At 32.1% G+C, this 22,880-nt stretch overlaps 2 protein-coding genes across 2 annotated transcripts in view; one reads left to right on the top strand and one right to left on the bottom strand.

The window, feature by feature from the left end:
- The window catches only part of LOC113404142 (protein furry), a 118,414-nt gene that overhangs the window by 21,332 nt on the left and 74,202 nt on the right, over positions 1-22,880 (top strand). Inside the window, exon 25 of the mRNA XM_026644925.2 lies at positions 10,194-10,354. Within this exon, the coding sequence (XP_026500710.2) occupies positions 10,194-10,354 (161 nt within the window). The remainder of the gene's footprint in view (positions 1-10,193; positions 10,355-22,880) is intronic.
- The window catches only part of LOC113404122 (glycine cleavage system H protein-like), a 90,052-nt gene that overhangs the window by 47,700 nt on the left and 19,472 nt on the right, over positions 1-22,880 (bottom strand). The window lies entirely within an intron of this gene.

Raw genomic sequence — 22,880 nt, 5'->3', positions numbered from 1 at the left:
TAAACTGCATATTACTATTACAGACGTAGTTGAAGTTATGAACGTAAATGAAACGTTATGAAAGTAAAAAATCTTGGACTCATTTAAATTAAAAACAATAAAAAAATATAATAACAATTACATGAACGTTTTTTTCTCGCTTCGTTATTATTGGAAATCAAATAAATTGTCGAGTATTAGAGATTAATATTTGCAAGACATATGTACTTATTGTTACTTTAAATGACGGAAGAATCTTCTGCGGTACGGAAAGCTACGACTTATTCTAACATTTGTGAGAAGGCACATTGTATTCGACTCGAAACACGGTCTTCATAAACCTAAATTGAAATGTTTTAGAAATATTATTTATTATGTTGAGACGTATATTATTAACAAAAGTAAATATAACTTACTTGAAATTACTTCAACAAGTACTCGTACATTCAGTAAAGGTGCACAGCGATATTAGCACGTATAACTGATTTGTAATCGAATCATATATTTATGTCAAATAGAAATATTGAAAAGTATAGATATTGCCAATTCCTTACATCGCCAGTGCACCACCAACCTTGGAAACTAAAAAGTTGTCCCTTGTGCCTGTAATTACATTGGCCCATTAACCGCTGAAACCGGAGCCCAACAAAACTGTAATGCTGGTTAACGGTGGAATAAGTTATAAGTGGATGGTATCTATCCAACAAGCTTGCACGAATTCCTTTTTGTCCACTCCAAGTGATTTTAATTTTAAAAATATATGAGGTGCAGAGAATAAACGCTACATCACTCGAAAATGTTTTCTATTTATACGACTTGTAGCAAATAATTATAAAATCGTCTCCTGTATGTATTACGGTAGAAAGTTGTGCGATTTCTTACGATATAAATTGCGGTTATTCATACCTTATTAAACCGCTCCGTGCGAAGCGGGTATTATTTCTAAGCCGGATCATTTAACGTTTTAATATGAATTTAAACCCTGTTCAAGAATACATTATTTTATAATGTTGCTAAGAGTATATTTACCTCGAGCAGTGGTTGGGAGATGTAAACAAAATAATACTGCTCCATACAGTTTTTATTGATACAAACTCATAACGTAACACTTGATGTGGTAACGTTGTTGATGGATGTAAGAAGTACATATTTACGATTCCTTCTCATTCTCGACGCACCGTAAACATGCGAATTAATATATCACCTCTCTTGAGTTATGTACTCAGACTGACTTGCACAAAACCTTGCCCGTAGAATGAATTTATTGAACGTACATCGTACATACACGTAGCGACGTAGGGACGTAGGGACGTAGCGTCGTAGCTAAGTAGCGAGTGTCATGCACCGTATATTTTGAGTCTGTCCATAAAAATAAAAATAAAACTTAATTTATTATTTACTTTCTATTACCATTATTCGATTATTTAATCGAAGAAAATTTAACTCAGTTAAGATATTTTTTTACTTTTTGCGGTTTTAAGTTACAGAATTTGACGCTGGTATAGCGGTCCATCCTGATTTCTATCTTAACATTCTTGACTGTTTGTCTACTTTTTTACAAACTTTTATTTAAGTTGCAATGTAATTTAAGTTGTCAAATCTTGCAAATACTCTTAACTGAATTACGATGACAAAGCATTTTTATGTCAACTATGACACGATTCTATATCCTGACTCTTGGCTCCACACGAAGGAACTTCAACAATCAACAATCAGCACACAATTTTGGATACTATAAAATATGTTTTTCAAAATAGGTTTCTATTACTAAAGTATTACCGCCAAGAACTTGAAATTATTCTAAAATTGTGACACATTCTCGTTATTTCTATAAGTGGAAACCGCATCATAATCCGTTGAGTGGTTGATAGAAAAAGTTAGAGGGCGAAAATATGATAAATGTAAAAATATACTAGCAATTTTGCTTGGAAGAGTGAGCCATAACACATGCAAACTAACAACTTAGGTAAGTTGTTATTATCGGATATTTTATCTTCTATTGCTCAACAAACTTACGCTGTTTTAAAAATACGCATAACACACAAGATCGCATTATAGTAAAGAGTATCGGGTATAAAAATGGTATAAATAATGGCTTTGTGTGAGCCCGTTTGGGGAGGCACCGCCGCCCATACAGCAATACTTAGTATTGTTATGTTATATTTTGAAGGGTAAATGAGCCAATGTAAGTACAGGCTCAAGGGGCATAACATCTTAGTTGGTGGCACATGGCGATCAAAGAATCGTTAACATTTCTTATCAAGCCAGTGTCTGCATGGTGGTGCCCAATTACCATCAGGTACATTTGCCTGTCCATCTGCGTGCACCACTCATAAATAATTTAAAATCGTTTATCATCAATACTTTTAAAAGACGTCTCGTACATTTCTGTAGCTAAAATCGTTGTATCGAAGACGTCTTTATCGAAATATCTGCTGCATATGTTTCTGTATATGTATTTTAATGAGGTCGTGTTTCATGCACTGACAGTTATTGATAAGTAATATAACGTATAATATAGTTTTTTTATGATTTATATGTATACAAGACTAACTGTTCGTGCGAATACTTATGTCAGAAAAATCACGCCGCTTGATAGCGTTGATGGCACATGACAGGGTCTGAACTGTGTTTCTAAAAAATAATAACACTTTTTCGTAACGGTCTATATATATAAATAAATACGTCTATATTTTATCGTTTAGACACGTTTATATACTCAAGGACGGTTCGCCAGCAATTACGAGGAGCTAAATCACGTCTGCCATTATTAGCGCTTGTTACTTTCCTTTCATTGGGATTTAATTTCTTTTTTTTTGTAGATTGATTTAAAAATACATGTCTGCGTACAAAAAAAAATATAATATCAAAACAATTAATTATACCATATTTTTTGTATAGATCCCAATTATAAAAAAAAAAATAACTGACGCGTAAAATGAGAATGGAGCTATTAGTATTTGGGTTTATTCGACAATGCTTTGAACAGATTATGTCAAATGAATGTATAAATAAAAAAAATAAAAAAAAATAAAAAAGCCTTTTATTTCTTTACTTAAATACAATTTTAGTTACTATTAATATTTTTAAGTAACTTAATTTTATTTTATTTATTACAGTAGTTTCCCTATTCTAGTTGATTTAATTTACTTTACTTATCTATTTATAGCTAGTTAACCTAATAAATTTAAATTTACCAATTAATGTTAAAATAAATTTAAGCAAGAACCCCTGTTAGGGTAAAGGCCTCTTCCAAATATTGCTTTTGTTCCCTGTTGAGTGTTATTTGGCCCCAGTTTGGGACAGCAATTCTTCTGATATCGTCTTCTCATCGTGTTAGCGGCCTTCCTCTACCCCGATTTCCTAGCGGGCCTTCCCAGAAGGTTGCCTTCACGGTCCATCTTTGATCTCTAAGCCTCGCTACGTAGCCTGCCCATTTCCATTTTAGTTTTCGAGCGTAGGTCAGGGCATCAGTAGCTTTAGTAATGGATCTTATTTTTGTATGACGTATCTTATCAAGTTTCTTTACGATGAGCATGCTTCTCTCCATTCCTCGCTGACAGGTGGTGATTTTGTGCCGAGCTGTGACCGTGAATTTCCACGTCTGGCGTGCGTATGTCAAGAACGGTAGGACGCTAGAGTTCATGATCTTAGTTTTCAAACTCGTCTGCATGTTGCTTTTGAAAATTTCTTTTAAACTCCAAAATTTATTCCATGTTTGTTGAACTCTTCTTTCTATTTCTTTGTCGTTGTTTTCTTTATGCAAGCTTATTGTTTTTCCTAGGTATATATATGTGTCTGTATATTTCAGTGGATTACCATTAACTTGTATTGGTTTTTTATTGCTATTTGTCATTGTCATGGTCTTAGTGAGATTGATTTGTAAGCCTACATTTAAGCTTACTGCCTGTAAAGATTCAACCATGTACTGCAGTTGTGAGCTTGTCTCAGACAGTAGCACTATGTCATCAGCGAATCTGAGGTGACTTAAAAACGGTCCTTGTATGTATATTCCCTATTTATTCCATTCCAGCTTGCTGATGATGGCTTCTAATATGGCAATAAATTAAGTTTCCTTGTAAGATTTCTAGTTCGCTTTTTAGCTGGTTTATTTGTGTACTAATAAATTTGACTCTACTTTTCTTTTGACTTGTTAGTTTCACTATTGCTCTGATTATCCTGTGGTCTGACGGATAGTTCAAGTTCAAAGTACCAATATCATGAAATATTCTGGGTTGGTTTGATAGTATGTAATATATTTCATTTTTATTTTTCCCATTTGGAGATCTCCATGTTCACCTTTTGTTTGGCTTCTTTTTGAAACATGTATTTATTATTGTTAATTTATGTTCTAATGCAAAATCAACAAGCCTCTGTCCTCTTTCATTTCTCTTACCGCAGCCGAATTGTTTTAATACCATATTGTTCACCTCTCTTGGGAACACCAATTTTTGCATTAAAGTCTCCCATTAGTATAACGATGTTGTGTGCTTTGTCTAATGCAGAGTCGACTGTTTTGTAGAATTCGTCAATTTCGTGCTCGCTTGCCGCTTCTGTTGGTGCATATACTTGTATTATGGTGGCCATATAGACTTGAAAGTTCATATTTAGTACTGCGACCCGCTCCGTTAGACCAGTGAAACTTACTATATTGGTTTTATGAGATATGTGTATTATAAAACCAACCCCGTATTTGCCGGGAGTACAGCCTACATAACAGAGTATGAAGCTCTCGTGTTCCTCTATTTTAGAACCTAGTCGCCTCACTTCAGATATTCCTATTACGTCGTACTTAATATCTTTTATTGCTTCTTCCAGTTCTAATAAGCGGTCGTATGACGATAATGTTCTGACATTGTGTGTTGCAATATGTACTTCTAAGAACTTTTTATAGTTTTTGCACCCTGTAGCAGTGGTAACTTCCTTTGGAGGGTTATGGTCGTGATCTTCCACGGTGACCAGCCGGCTTGGAAGATGTTGTTTTCGTTTTGTTATTTGAGAGTCCTGTGTAGGAGGAGGCGCTTGACTGCTATGTTTGCTTGTTTTGAGCGCTTTTCGTATACAATATAATAAAAAGACAACAGTCTTTTTGTCTACGTAGTTCAGTATTCCCGACCTTATGACTCCCTCGGAGATACAATTTGACCTCTTGACATCAGATTGTAATACTTTATTTTTTTATTTATTTGCGTGTTTTTTTCAGTATTTGATACAGTGATATTTTCAGCCGAAGCAGGAAGTCTGCGTTTATTGCTCGTTTTACCACTAGATACTAATAGCTTATCATATTTTTTTTTCGCTATGTTTCCCTTCTCTCTTTATAATAGTAGCTGTTCTTGTAGTTCTTTTCTCTTCTCCAGTACGTGCTTCGGATAGTCCTCTTTAATATAGTACTGTGTATTTTTTAGCGTTTTTTTTTTGTTTCATAATTTTGAATGTTGTTTCTAGGGTTGAGAAAGAAACTACTATTGGGCGTGGTCTGTCTTCCTTTTTTCCTACTCTTTTTATTTCTTTAATGTCGTAACAGTTTTATTTTATTTTTATTATTGGGATGCGAATATATAAGCCGAAGTCCATTTAATACGATTTTAAAATGACGAGAGGACTTTTATACGGACGCAGTTAGTAAATACAATGAATCGACCAACACTCGAAATTGGACATAACTTCTCAGTTCCCATGGCTGTTGTCGCATCGGCGATGTAAGCAACAATGACCACATGAACCCCTGTAATAATGTAACCCCTTACCATCAGACGGCCCATACGTTAGATCGCCTACATATTGTAAATTAAAAAGTAAAGATTTCAATAAGTATGATCGTGCCCAACGTTACTCTTGTCAAGAACGAGTCGAGATATCTAAGTTGTTAAAAAATATTGTAAGACATATTAACTTTCGTCCAATGAACTTCACCAGGTTTTAAGTTTATTATATTAATATTATATATATATCTATGTATCGAAGCAAACAAATTCGCAGGTACTTTAACCCTTACAAGATAGGATGTCCGTGACTCCGTCCGAGAACACAAAGGAAATTAATTAAAATAAGATAATTGAAAGTGCATCTTTCTTTGGTAAAATTTTCTACGTTCTTGTTTATTTCCCCGGGGATTGTGCTGGATATTTTTTTTTATTAATTATGTTTTTTAATAATATTATAAAATAATATAATATTTGTACGTAGTTGACGCATATATTGCGTAGCAATCCCAAATAATACATTATAATTAACTTATTTTATTTATTTGCATAACCTAATTGAACAACGTTAAAACAAGCACAGATTAATCATAAAATATTTAATATAATGTAATTTATTCATTCAACATTAATTTGAGTATGTTTTCAATAAGAAAATAAAAAAATATATATAAAATCTTTCAGCCCACTCTCATATAAATACTTTCTCTCTGCCAGGTATACACATACATATATAAGTTAGTTCTTTATTATTCTCAATAAGGCATAAGTCGCATACATGAGAATAAACATATATGGTAATATATATAACATTTGTGTTCGTCTTAAAAATACCTACCCATTCGAGGCGTTGTCTTATTATTGTTATTTTATTTTATATATTTTAAAGTGAATGTACTTTTATTTATTGTGTTTTCATTGCATTCGTCTTTCGATTTGGTTTATGATTACAACTCCATTCCTTTGGTTCATAGTTTAAAGTTACATAACTTAGTTACGTAACATAAATAATTAATTGGCCGTCAAACGTATCCGCAACCAGGATTATCGAATATCTGTTTAATCCATTCCTCCTTTCAAAATACAATTCACTGTTGAATGATGATAGTTTATCGTTTGATTTTTGTTGACATTATGACGGATCGTCCAATATTTATTGATAAATAATATTTATTTATTTTCAAATAAATATATATTATAATAAATAAACGAATTTAACGATTGTTAACTATACTCTCACTCGATACAAATAACACTAATAATATATACTGTCTTAAGGTTTGCATCGACCTGTCTATTATATTGTATTTATAATACTTTACAAATTTATTTTTTAAGGATAAGTTACTGTCGATTCCTCTAAAGCTCTGATCTTGTTTTATATCGACAATAGCTCAGATCAATACGTCTTATCGACTTGTTCAGCCAATTACCTATAAGTCCTATCGATTTTGGCTTAAAAGCCTTTAGAATAAAATATAAAATATACACACGAAATTATGTAATTTGCTTTTGTGGTTGGTATGGCTTAAAACATTTATACGTTATCACAACCAACGGGACGTAGGTATAAATATTTTATGTTGTTGCAGTCGTTGTATCACGTTGTAAAATTGATAAAATTATACCGTCAAATTAGTACAGTTAATTCAATGTATTAAAATATTTTTTATAATTTTATAACGTAAGTGTATAAACATAAATATACATATATATTTATATAGCCACATTTTTATTAGTCACTAGCGATCCGAGCAGGCTTCGCATGAGTGCAGTGCAGTCATATGATATAATTTATTTATATCCTATAGCACTCAAAATGTAGCTTTCTAAGGTGTTTTTTTTTTTAATGAAAAAATAAGTTCCGGAGAATACTCCTTACATACAAACAAACAAATTTTACCTCTATTTAATACTACTAATATGCCTTAATGCCTTATTATATTAATACTACTAAAAGGCTAAAATGCCTTATGTATTTATTATTTTCCGCAAAAGATTTTTGAAGAATAATTACCATCGCCTAGCAAACAACACAATATTGTATTAATCCCATCCCAGGCAGGTCTAAACAGGCAGTAACAGCCGCCGACCAGTATTCAATTGAAAGCATTAATCCACTGTTTTATTCCGATTTGACGGGCGACTCGGAGTAAGTCGATACGGTCGAATTATCAGATAGTGTTTCTAATTGTGCATCATTAAAATCTACTATCCGAAGTTTTTCATGTAAAACTTATACGTTATATAATACTTTAATTTGCAATTTTTGTTTAGAGATTTTACAATCCGTACAATATCCGGTTAATCTTGTTAGCTACAAATAGTTCAGGCTAGATACCTCAAGCCGCCGACCGAGCGTGCCCGAAGTTTGTGCTATGCACGAACACGAACTAAAGTCATAGCGCAAATTGTCGCGCTACTGCTTTAGTTTGTCTTCGTGTAATTATGCCGTTATAAACTGTAAAAAATCTTCTAGGGTTCCAAGTAATTTTGATTATCAAAGAGCTGTAATAAATATTAAAATATTTATTATGTTGTTTACTTACGATGATGTCACCCCAGTGACGTCATCGTAAGTATAAAAAAATGACACGCTCGGCTTTCATACTATTTAATGAACAATATATAACAATAATATTTAATGAACAGATTTACGGCAGTATCTAGCCTACCGTAAATCTGTGGTTGCTATTATTGCAATAACATTATTGTAAAATCGTCCGAACAATTTAAATCAGTTTCTAGATATTCTATAACTGGGGCTAATGAAATATTTAAACATTTACTTAACCTAACTATTGGAAATTATAAGTTGCAATAGCACCTACCGTGATAAAAGGATTAGTACACATTTCTGCACGTGAATAAACTTTCTTATCACAATGTTAAAAGTTTTTTTTTTTAATATATCAGGTCTTTACTTGCTAGTAGGGTTTTGTGCAAGGCCGGCCATATACGTACCACCAATTTATAAGATATTCTACCGCGAACAGAAATACTATCGTTGTGTTGTGGTTTGAAGAATGAATGATAAAATGTAATACAAGGGTCATAACATCTAATCATCAGGTTGGTGGTACATTGGCGATGGTGACCACTTACCAGTAGGTGGCTAATTTGCCACTTTGTCTACCTTGTAAAAACATATATTTTTTATTTTATTTAACCGTCTCCAAAAAAGGTAATGCTTTTTCAAATATTTTGTATACGGATTGACAAGAAATAATCATAATAGAATTAGAATACATTCCTCACGAGAGAATAAACATAAGTCGTAGTGTGTTTAGTGTTAGACCAGCATATCAGGTTACTCACAATTTGATTATTAACAAAATTAATTAAAAACTGCAATTATTAAGATAGAAGTTGTTATTCACACACGTGGAGTTTTATTTGTCGAATCTTCCAAAACAAAAGTTAGCTAGAAAACAACGATAATTTTCAATGTTACAGAAAATATTATGTATTAAGAAAATATACTCAGAGATTTTCCAAAAAAATGTATGGGAATGTTGCGTAAAAATTACTGAATTCACATTCATAATTTATTCGTACAAAATGTAGAGATTTCAATTCATTAAAACTTAGTTTTAAATTTTTAATTTAGTCGGTTGACCGCACACTCACGAAGTCACACTTAGATTTATAAAAATATATACAGTGAAAACAAAATGCAAATTCGATTGTATTTTATAATGAACCTCGATAATGTAACGTGTCTTTGTGGGTGAATAGAACTATAGAATTTAATCGACTTTTTAACAGGTTCGTAAGGCGGCCACGGAGATTTTTGTTTATTTTTGTATTAGGCCCAGGATATCTTGCAGGTCACATTCCAATTTAAAGTGTGTTGGACATTGTTAAGCTTAGGTAAATTTTAGAAGTAGATTGTTGTTTTGTAAGATGTTTTTATTTTAAATTATTTATATAATTTAAATAATACAAATCTTAATACATTGTATAATGGACAGACAATAGGATTATTTTATTTTACGCTTCATTTGTGTAAATCAAGTTCATTTGTTCTGCTTTCAATGCGCGGCCTGTGTGGCACATTCAAACGAATCGTATTACTGTATTATAAAATGCGATATTATTTTTTAAATATATTATCCTGTAATTCGAATATAATAAAAATATTAAGTTTCATATTTTTTTTACCGAAGGTGCTTTGATTTATATTTATTTTTTTTAAATAATCACTTTATATCATGTGTTTAAATTTCAAACACAATTCAATATTTGTTTGTATGAGTGTACGGTTTTTGTGTAAAATAATTTATTACTACTAATATTATAACTAGAGACCTATTCTAACATTTATATTTTGTTATGCAAAACGTCATTAAATAAATGATTATATTCAGTCTCAGTTCTCTGACCATAAAGTACATTATTAACCACGAAGTACTCAAAACTGACTCAAAAACGTATTTAATATTTAAATCTGTAATACATGTGTTTTAAAACTAAAACGTTGCCATTAATTAGACGTTTTCTGTTTAGGGAGTACCCGTGCGACCACTACACGGCGATCATCAACGTCACGCTGATGTGCACTGGCTGCCCGAGGGCTCCGGTTCACGAGAGCGCGTTACAGCTCTTGCAATTGCTGGATAAACGTTTCTTTGGCACCGTCGGACCACTACCGGCTGATGACGAAAACGGTAAGATTATTTTACATTTATAATAAATCTACTGGATTGAAGAAGTTTGGAAAGAGGTCATGACCTTTGCGAACTGTTTTATTTGTTATAAATATAAGGAATTGTGAGATGGCATTTCCTAATTCCTTCGATCTAAGTGATACGTGGTCTAAGATTTAATCAAATGAAACATTTAAAATGAACCCATATAAAAAGTAAATTTGTATAAATATAACATTAAGAGAAATCTTGATTTAATAACACAACTAACGACTAAACAGCTGCTTCATAAAAGATCGATTTGACAATATTAGAACTCCATACAACATATCGTAACATAAGGGAAAGTTATTTCAATTCTCTCTTAAACTCTGCGTCTAGCTGAGTATCGTTCCCCGTTTAAATTTCCTTTACTCTTTTTAAATTAATTTGTGGAATTTCATTACTCGAGGTGCCTTTCAATATTATACCTAATTACTCTTAAGTGTAGTTTATGAACTTTGTTGAGGTATATATATCCCTATAATATTTTCCTTAAGTATAAGTCGTGTGTATCTATTAATGTAACTATTCGATTAAATCTTAATACCACATCATTTATATGTGGCGTGTATCTGATTGTCTGCACGTTTGTGAGGTTTGATACACTCCGTATCATCCGCCATCGTTGTTGTCTCCCAGTAGTTCTAGATGTCTCTTCCGTCTTCTCCGTTAACAAATGATTACTTGTTTATTACATTCAAACTTAACTACGAATTCGGTCTAATGTAATATTACCAAAGAATGGTTGATATATGATAATATAATTAAACTGTAAAGTTGCCGTCTGTTTCTGTATAATTGCGTTAAAAAAATATTTGAGTGATTTATACGTAAATATATCAGATAACAGCACTTTTTATAGTATTTATTGTGATTTTATTTTCATTTTCATGAAACACAGCATACTTACTACAGCATACAGCATTTGACACCACAAAAATAAGTCTTACATGAGCCAACAAAGTTTTCACTGTCACATTAAAACATTAGTAAATCTAATAAGATAATTCCAATAATAATTAATAGATAATCAATGTATATAATTTTTTTAAAAAAAAAGTATTTTAAAGTCTAATAAAAATAAAAGAATATTCATGACAAATAGAGTTTTTTAAGGCTCTTAATATCTTAAACATATTTACGTTAAACATATCTATATTACTGTAATGTTTGCTATAATATGATGGGGAGAAAACTCTATCGATAGTTGACAAAGTGCTGCATACTATTTGGTCGTTTTTCGTTTCGATTTTATATTTTTGGGGATTTCGAACACGTTTCGTTATACCCTTAATAGACATTTCATCTCAATATGTTAAAATTATTTCAAAAGATTTTTTTTTATAAATTAAGTAGATAAATTTGAATCCGTATCGACATTCTTAGTTTGATTCAAATTCATCCATCGAATGTTACGAATACCGATAAAACTGACAGACGATTTTACAAGGTACAAGCACGGCACCGTTGCAGTTTTATTATATGCACAGATTTGGATAAACAAATGAAACAAATGTTTATTTTATTTAAATCAAGTAAAGTTTTACAGAACGTTTTTTTTATCGTCGCGAACGTGACGCGGACGGTTGCTATTCGAACGTAAAAACGTCAGTAAATATCCTGCATGTTGCATCTATATGTAACCACTGACTTTGACTGTTACCAAAATACGATGGCATTTAACCCAGTAGTTTGTGTGTGAAAATCCGTATATATTCTATACCCGAATGTCTGTGTATACCTACACCGTGAATGTCCCATGTCCGGCAAATACTTCCTCTCGTAATTGTAAACCGTAGTAACGTGATTCACTAAATAATGGTGGAGAAACTTAGATTTAATCTCGTGATATAATGTAACTACGCTAAAATGTTACCCTTCTTCCTCCCGCAGAGCATGAAATGAATTGCAAACTAGGTCCATTCGATGACTTAATTTACAATATATGTTTCGCCTTTACCTATAATGCCTGTTTATTTATTATGTATAAGTAAATATATAAAATACTTACATTGCGAGCGTAGGCTACAAGCCAGACGCGTCGACAGCATGTGGGCGTCATCACGCTGTATAGTCGCTACAAAAATAAGGTAGCGGAAAACAACGACAAACAACGTTGACGCTTGTAGACGTTGGTCTTGTCGCCTTGCACTTTACGAGGCGTATTCAACGTTCTATGCTTTGTATGAGTAAACAATGCGCGATACGTTCAAATGAAAGCTTCATAAATAATATCATCTTCTTATAATAAACATTGGACTAAGTTTTTAAAACGATTCCATGTTTTGTCTCTTTCTTGTTTCACGAATTTCCGTGCACCGAAAGCGAGACAAATCAATGGTACGGCTTACAATATGTTGCCGCGTATTTATTAAAAGTGCAGTTGATGTTTTCCTAACGCGTGAAGCGTTAGCTTGTGGGCTGTTCGATGGATGTATCTAAATATTGCGTTTGCTTTTATTTTTCCCGCTGCTTTTTCCCGCCGACTTTGATGAGTACCCGCTGCGTGTGTTTATGCGTATTATACGTTTACTTTGCTACTCGCAGATTTATTTCGAACCATCACCGTTCAATTTTATTAAAAAATATGAACTATGATGTTGTTTATTTATATGTTTATTTATCAGTGATCGCTTCACTTTACTTTATATTTCGGTTTTATTTACCGTTACCGAGAATCCATGTTTGTAGATCGTCATACATATGAATTTTTTTATTAAAAAAAATTGAAATATGCTGTCTGTCATTTTATTTCATGCGAACAATCCTGAATGAAATTACGACTGGTTTTAAAGATGAAAAAACACACTGTATTAATTGTATACAGGTAAACAATTCACAGGTTTTTATGTACCAGTAATATAATGAAGGAAGTCAAATCAGTACAAATAAGTACGGAATGAAACGAATATACATTTGTCCTTCCGTCTAGCAATTCATTAAATCGCTCACGACCGCACTGATATCCGCTGCACAGCACACTGCACGTCTGCATCTTCGTATTGGTTGTTCTTGTGTACGAAAATATATTCGAAACATGCTCTGTATTAAACATTGTATATTATTTCTAATGTACATATCTGTATACATATTATTGTGTTAACATTTACAAAGACGACATCGCTGCTCAGTCACGAGTTGCCGTTTTATAAGTTTTAATAAAATTATAAACTTACTGTTGTACTGTTATTGAAATAACCCTTAATTAATATTTAAGTATATTATTTATGAAATATATTGTGCATAATGTTATGTTAGATAAGAACATGACAAATGTAAACCTCTGCGAACTCTGAGCGATTGTATTTAGACATTATTGGAGTGTCGATGTAACTAAGTCAAAACGTAATCAAGCCAAACATTAGTGTATTCATTCGAAGCACAATCGACGCTTATTAATCTAAGCGTCGATCGAGGTCCTTAGACAATACAAACCGCAATGCAGGGACCATATTGATCTATTTTAAATGCACAATGTATATAGGATACATAATTGGATAAAGATGAATGCTCTATGAAAATCGCTTTGTAAATAAGCCATTATTCTCATAAGTAAAAAATAACAAATGGTTATCTTGGGTTATCCCTAAGAGATAGACATATACCATGGACTTTTTTGTAGAACTTATTAAGGTATACAATACTGTACTACAGTGTAGTACATTATTTTGATCTATCTCGTAGGGTTCAGCCAGCGTTTGCAATGTAAGCGCAAAAAAAATGTGTTTTATTGTGTAAATTATGTCGTAAACATCACATTAGAAACCTTTAAAATGATCAGTGTTTCTCTTACTATATTATGCATGTTTTATACATATAAACCTTCCTCTTGAATCACTCTATCTATTAAAAAACCGCATCAAAATCGTTGCGTAGTTTTAAAGATCTAAGCATACATAGGGGCAGACAGACAACGGGAAGCGACTTTGTTTTATACCATATAGTGGTTGTAATGGTACTCAACTCCATATTGTTTTATATTACGCGTGTAAAACAAAGACATTATACGAGCCACTGATTCTATTTCTTCTATAAAGTCTTTTGGTTGATACCAAAAAGTGTGAATGATGCGTGCCCACGCACAGTAATTATTGTTTATTCAACAATAAGGCAAAAATATCTTATGATTCTTGAGGTTGACTTTTTTACGAAGGCTCTATCCAAAACCGCCGTAAGAGATTTATTTGATGTTCTCTCAATTAAATATCGCAATAATAATATCGATTTATAAAATAAATTGGCATTTGAAATTCTCAAGTAACTAAATTATTGTCTCATTTGCATTCAGTTAGCGGATGATACAAATTATTCGATTAATTTTAGGTTATACTTCTTGTTAAAAAAACAGTTGTTTATAATGTTTATTTATTGATTTTCGAATTCAATAAAATAATCAATAACAAAATTTTAAATAATTCTAAAACAATTGTCGTGCACTAACTTTCGTCGCAGGAAATACTTTGACAGCTGATTATATATATAATTTATCATAAAATCCTTTGAATGTGCCACGGCTGGGCCAGTATGTTGTCTTTATATATAAATAGATAAATTGAAATGAAAATATCCGGTTTAATTTTTGTTAAGACATATATAGGTAGGCAAATTCTGACGAATGGCAAACCCGTTAGTGGTCGGCGCTCGTAGATATAAGCGCTATTAGAACACGTTACACTCACCTAACGAACTGGAACACAACAATAAAGCATTACTGTTTGCCGGAATCCTATCGGATTCAAATGGTCTTGCGCAAAGCCCTGCCTGATGTTAGATGTGGATATCAAAATGTATATCCTTCTTAATAAGAACGACATAACTGTAACCTTATATTCTTTCATATCATGATTTCAGTATAAACATTAAGACTCTTGTAACGACGCCATGGAGCCGAGATGGCCCAGTGGTTAGAACGCGTGCATCTTAACCGATGATTTCGGGTTCAAACCCAGGCAGGCACCACTGAATTTACATGTGCTTAATTTGTTTATAATTCATCTCGTGTTCGGCGGTGAAGGAAAACATCGTGAGGAAACCTGCATGTGTCTTATTTCAACGAATTCTGCCACATGTGTATTCCACCAACCCGCATTGGAGCAGCGTGGTGAAATATGCTCCATACCTTCTCCTCAACGGGAGAGGAGGCCTTAGCCCAGCAGTGGGAAATTTACAGGCTGATTATGTAACGACGCCATTGTTGAACACACATGATAAGGTTCAACAAAGAAATGAATTGGGTCACATTCATTATTTGAAAGTAGATACGATACGCGGTTACAAATCATGATTTATAATATTTTAAGCTACATTGCTATGCACAAGCTATTAAGCTACAGAGGTTAGTTTATGTAGAACATTATCGTAACATAATATTCAAGCTCAAATTCACCTTTCCGAGTGAGTAGCAACGTGTAGCTGCTACGCTACGCGTTATTGCTACAAGCAGTATCAGGCTACGGACATGCAGAGTAATTAGAAGTTAATCGTAACTATTGCTTACCTAATTCATATATTTTATCAGTTCAATCGACATAAAAAACCTCACTATTTGCTTTTTGGAAACTATTGTTAATTTTTGGGACAAAATACTAAAGAATCTAATAGAACTATAGGCAGGGTGGAACAGTATATAAAAGTCTGCCATCGTAACAGGAAAAAGGAGCTTGTGAATTTATGACCGATATTTTTCTTTATATGTTGCATCTTTTTTTGTGAAAATTCTATTGACGAGTTTTGGAGGTAGAATCGAGTCGTAGACCGTTAGGGCGGGCAAACAGCATGACGCACTCTCACGCCGCAATCACGAGGGGCGACGAGTGACAGCCACTTTTTTGTCGGAAAGCGCTGTATATATAATATAATATTCAGGACTGGATTGCCCGTAAACAGATAATTTCAGTTCGATACTAATTACCTTACTTTGTACGACGTTAACTTACCAATTACTCCAGCGTTGTAGAACCGACAGGCTTAAAACTTATTTTTATAGATTACTAATTAAGGGGTAACAAGAGCCTCTCTAAAGTCGTCATCCCTTAAAATCTTTGTTTCGATAAATAATTGCTATCAAAACAAAGATTTGAAACTTATTTTTTAAAGGTTTCCAGCGAAAGGAAAACAAGCACAGCCTTTATCTCTAATTTCGCCAAACCGGTATATTTACGAACTTTCCTTTTACGCGGCTTCAATGAATTTAACCTCTTTTAAAACAACAGAGCTATTGTATAATTCAATTTTTACATACACACATTGTGGCAGTTCGAAATTCAATTTGAACACAATCATTATTAAGCTTTTAATATTAGTTTTCGGGTTTTTTAAAACATTGACTTTAAAATTAGCGTAATTACACCTCCGGCGCCGCTCCCCAAGGTAATAACGATCTGCAAATTTGCCAAAATAAATGCTTATTAACAGCGCAACGAACGCGAGCGCCCTGCAATGCCACGTAGCGGGCCAACGGTGTACGCAGCACAAATATTTGTCTTATTGTAGTCCTATGATGTTTAATTAATAACCGGCAAGCGTAATGGAGAAATGGTAAAGGTATCTCTTCGGAAAAAAAATGGGAATATTTTACGACAAATTTATTCCGCTTATTAATATTAAGCTCATTGCCGTTATTAACGACACGATATACAAGAATTGATAAGTGGCGCCTGTGATATGAATCATTTAATGTAATAAATAAATACGATTAAATTACCAAGAGAGTATTTAAAATTAAGTGTAGGTTTGATCTAAATAAAAAAACATTTACAGTGTAATTTACTTTATTTCTAAAAATCGAATATAGGATTATACATTCTGAAAAGTTTAATATATGATTACATGTCATAATACGTTATATTTTGATAATAAACGTTAAATACCTTCTTAATCTAAAAGACTTAATATTAACTATCGTGTAAAGCGCTCTGGATTACTTATGTCATTGATGACGTGTTACAAAATGAAATAAAAACGCCGCTAGGCTATAAAATTACGTATTTTACTTAGTATAACATTGTTGTCCAATATTCATATTAAAATTAAATATTTACGCTAAAATATAATACGCGCGATGTTTGTTGGCCGGTTAAAAATTTTAGTAACGAAAGGATGTAAGCGGGAAAGGTTACAAGTTTATAAATAGATATAGTTTGTTTTTTTTAAACCATTAGTACAGGTCGGCCAATTAAAATTGCGCGATTCGTTCAGAGCTACAATACAAACCTCTTGAAAAATTGATTCTCAGTCATACCTTAGACTTATATTTAAACTATTATAGACTACACAATAATTTCCTAATAAAACAACACACACGAATGTTTAATAAGTATATAAGTTCATAAATATTACATTATTGATTTTGTCCCTGAAAGAGACTAAAAAAATTTGTATGATTTATTGTCTACACTGGAAGCCGATGTACTTTTATGTGTTAAAAAGGCTTAATAAATATAATATGAGCTCAGATTATAAAACAAACTAGTGCGTTCAGATTTCCTGTATTTTTAACATGACAAAATGTTAATTTCGCTCTACCGGGAATTTGTGTTCGCTTTCGACTTTGTACTCGATTTTATTGCTTCACAATAATGTTGCACGCGCTCCATCTGCCTTTTGTTTTATAATCTGAGAATATAAATATTAGTCTGGTTTGAATATAGACCCATAATACATACAACCATTTGAGACAATCAAAAATAGTTTTCTGTCTAACCTTACTGTAGTTTGTTGTAGAAGATATTCTAAGTAGTAGAAAATTATTTTAATCGCGTAATGAAAGTAATAAATACTCATAGGTTAGGTTAAAAATAAGAAATGAAATTTCGAGTGTACATAATTAACAGCTGCATTATTCTATTTATCTATATGTTTTTTGTAGGACAATTCCTATGTTATTGTATATTTGAATATACTTGTTTGAACAAGTCCGTTTTGTAATTTGACTTCCATTATTTTTATCTAACAAAGCACGGTCGCAGTTCCCGCGTGTTATAAAATTAATGCTTTATAAAAATAGATAAATATTATATTGTATAAAGAACCGTTTGTCTGACACGTCGAGATCGAATCGACAGTTATTAAGATAGGTGTGAACACAAATATTACAATCATATATAATACAATATTTTTTTATTGTATACATAACTAGTCCACGTGTTTATATGAGTGAAATAAAAAATGTTAGATATGAGTAGATCTGATGATTGTTACAATTTTGTTATAAATAAGTTTCTTATTGTCTAATATATAGTAAACGGGGACTAGATTTGCCCCCCACGCCCAATATTCTAGCTTAGTATATAAATTTCATGAATATATTGATGTATGTCTATAGGTTAAATGTACACTAGATATCTACTAGATAATGTAGTTACTTGATGATTGTCGCGAGATGATATTTGACTTGATGTGACTACAAAAACCTCATCCTTCAATACAAAATAAATACTTATCACTACCTATTAATTCTTTAGCCTCGGAGAAAGAATCGTAATCGTTTGATTTCATACAACGTGGTTAAATTATAAATCAATAAGCAGCAATCAGAAGCAGATGGAACCGATTTATTCGCCGTCGCTGTGCTTCTAAATGTAGAATGCCTGTTTTCAAGGTTTTTCTAATATTTATTTTTATCACTCCTCCGAGCGAGTTTAAGCTTAAGTTTAAGAGCTGGTACTACAATAGGATAAGCGGTTTAACCTCGTACCTACGACTTACGGGTCTCAGGGCGGCACGTATGTCGTCGGGCTATTGACGCTACGATTTACATTATATCAACGCGCGAGGTGATAAATGCCTACCTTAATGTACGACTACAGAATGAAAATATAACTTCACGACAAGGTATCTAAAACAGCACGTGTAACATTCCTAACATAAAGATTTTACCGTAAAATATTTTTTGTGAACCAAAATTGATTTCTCATATTTATTATCCAGTGTGACCAAATATCTAATATTAAATAAAAATGTAGACTAAAGTATACGGATTCCAGTACTCTATAAATATTTTATCGATAACTTCGAAATTTGACTTCTCTGAAATCCATTTTATTTGGCATTTATATGAAGGTATTTCTTTTATATAGCATGTTTCAAAAATTTTGTTTTTTGCAAGTATACTTTAATATTACTTATGAACTAACTGAAACAATGAAATCGGTTTTTAAATTAGATTTTCTATAGTAACGAATAAAAATACTCGCAACGTCGTAAATTGCCCAAGCAGTTATTTGTAGTTTTTTTTTTTTTTAGTTATTTTTAGTTTCGTTAGTGGGGTTACAATTGCGCCAATAGCCGACTATCGTTATTTTTAAAGCCACTATCAGCTACTATCTGCGTCAACTTAATGCGTATCATATATATAAATGAGTTATTCCTAAATATCAACTATTCATTTTATACAAAGAGATCATTAGTCTGATTTATCAATGAATATATTGTACAAATTACTCTCTTACTCTATTTATTCCTGTGTTTCACGGGGCGTTAGTCTAAGCTACTAAATCGGCGAGTCCTTTATTTCAGAATGAACTATTTCATAATCATTGACTACCATGAGTAGCTAACTAATCCCAATCGTCACAAACAACAGCTTAAAACTATTGAAATAAACTACTAAAATAACCATATGTATTAATCATATTAATATTATTAACGAATCCGGATCCAAATAAGTCATTTCTTTATTTATTACTTATTATTTATCACTCAACATGTTTTGGAAAGACGAGAATATCCAACATCTTGGAGCGGTCGCGGCTTAACCCGTCGGCATCTCGATGAAACATATCGAGCTTTCTCCTACGAAAAACTCAAAAGAATCCAGATTAGTTAATAAAAATATATTAAACCTAACATTAGAATATATTTTACAGATTTTTATTACTCTATACAATAGTCGAAGCGTTCACGAGCCGGCGATTGTTATTGTCAAAAATTAAAAGCGTATTTCATTATTGTATCGTGGTTTTTTTTTTGCGCGGCAATGTTGAGCGTTTTAAGTTTAATTTCGTAATGTTTATTGTATCACACGATATAATTAGTAATGTGGTATAATTGCGCACAGAGGTCACCATTGGCTGATAATATTTTAGCTAATGACTGCAATTCTCATACGTTGAATTTTAAGAACTACTACTTTTATTTTAAGCTACTCGTAAACGTCACGCAAATTTACACGCTACCTTATAAATACAATATACATTTCTAGGATACAAGCGTCGCGAGCCTTTGAATTCAATGCTATTATAAATGTACAAGCGAAATTATTAAAACGAATAATAATAAATCGTTAATAAATCATCGTACTTGTTATATTTTAACGTCCGCTTTTACAAAAAAAAGTAGATTATATATTGGTTCAATAAAAATATTAATCGCTTCGAAAAAATATTTGATAATATCATGTTGTATTTTATATATTTTTTTAACTCTAAAACTTTTATTTGAATAATCTGTTTAATAAATATACATTTGAAAAGTATATTGGAACAAAAACATACCAAATATGTAACATAAATACAATATTGTGAAAATGGAATTGTTTTTAAATAAAAAGTTACTACGAATTATATTCGTAGAAACGTCTAGGTTTTAGACCGAAAGTACCCATACACCTGTTCAATGCAACGCCAACCACGGGATCTAAGATGTTGAGCTTGTGCTTGTAATCACTACGGCTTACTCACCGCTTAAACCAGAATACACCAATACATAAGCTAATATAATCGCTGTTGGGAGTCACCAAGACCGGCTGCAGAGAGCCATATCCATAAACCACCGGTCCAAACTTTGTTTAATAAATGAGACTGAAGAGTAATAAAAATAAAATCAATATACGTTTGATTAATTAGCCAACTTAGATTATGAAAACGGACTGAAATAATTTCCAAGCCGAAATAATGCTATTTACACAGATTCCATGCTATTTAATCTAAGTATGCCCATAAGCCTATACAAATTCCGGCGAAGCCTAAACGATACACTGAAAGCTTTAGCATTGGGTCAGGGATCTACTGTTTGGAAGCCCTATCGATTTTGTTTAATGTCTGCAGACATATTTAGCCTAGATATATTGTCTATATATTATCTACTTTTATTTACAATATAAATGTAACATTTACAACATAACTAGGGCGTGAGAGGCCTTCTGCTCCCCAGAAGTAATCGACGACCTCGATTTGAGATAAATTGACAAATATAACATTCATAAAACTCTTGAATAATTGTAATCCAATAATTAATATACTATCAAGTTAATACAGTTCATATAATAGTCTATCACATTTTTATGATGTCAAACATATTTTCCCTTAAACGACGATGAAAAGTCGCATCGCTGTTAATCACTGAAGTGATATCGGAGCTGTTACTGTACATAAGATAGATATACAGAGGACTTTATTTTTATATTATGCAGTTCTGTAACTATTTTACGTAGCTTCCTGTGACTGTTTATTTTTACAATATTTATTTGTAAATAATTACCAGTTATACATTGCACAAACTATACTAATTCTTATAACTTCCTTATTATGATCATATTCGTGACGCGGCTCGTTTTCTAAAAATGAACAATGTTACTAGTGCTTACTACTTGTCTACTATTATTTTTTGTTTCTAAAATACACTAGATAACTAAATATATATGTACAAATCTATACGACCATTTCTCAACCGCCTTGCGCTATTTCTGATTCTGTTTACAAATAAAATTAATAATTTTCTAAATATTTGTAAACGAATTATGGAATATAACTAAAATCGGAATGTCGAAAGATTATATCTCAGAATTTTCAGAGGTCATTCTTACTTATAGATAAGAACCTCAAAGGTTTTTGAAAACGTTAATCATAAGTGAAATCCAGGCGCAATTACCTATAATATTTTTTAGTAGACACCGATTATCTAACATTTGAAGTATTCTTTACATTTTATACATTTGTATTCTTTGAATTTACTGGTTTTAGATTGTTATCGCTATAATCCCTATAGTGGTTTCTCGAGGGTATCGACCGGACACATTTGAAAAATAAGTGTTTTCTATTACTATTATAAGAGCTCTACTCTCTACTCTATTCATTTAATATTGTTGGTTCATTTTACACGACAGATTAAAAAAAATAACACGTACTAAGTTATATTTGGTAGAAACAAATTAATACGTAACAAAACATTCGACCTGTTTTCAACCAATAAAACTCATAAGGATCGAAATATGGTTTTCCACGGTATGTAATTTTTTAAATAACGAAATAGACAATAATTAAATTAGTTAATTGCTTTTTCGTAAGGATAATCCCCAACAGCGTCTATCGTGGAACACGAGCCGTCTGTTCCAGGAAGTAGTTGCGAACGAGCAACACAACCTCAGTTTCCTTTCCTTTTTCTTTATTTTCCTTAATTACGTAAATTAAAACGTTTATATTATATTTCTCAGAGAGGCGATCAACATCACTGCAGCATTTTTTTCTGTCAGACTTTTAATATCTTTGAAGAAGAAAACATTATGTTT

This window comes from Vanessa tameamea, chromosome Z (assembly GCF_037043105.1).
Source record: "Vanessa tameamea isolate UH-Manoa-2023 chromosome Z, ilVanTame1 primary haplotype, whole genome shotgun sequence".
Lineage (NCBI taxonomy): Eukaryota > Metazoa > Arthropoda > Insecta > Lepidoptera > Nymphalidae > Vanessa > Vanessa tameamea.
Note: the sequence above shows the minus strand (reverse complement) of the source record. Positions and strands in the feature narration are given on the sequence as shown.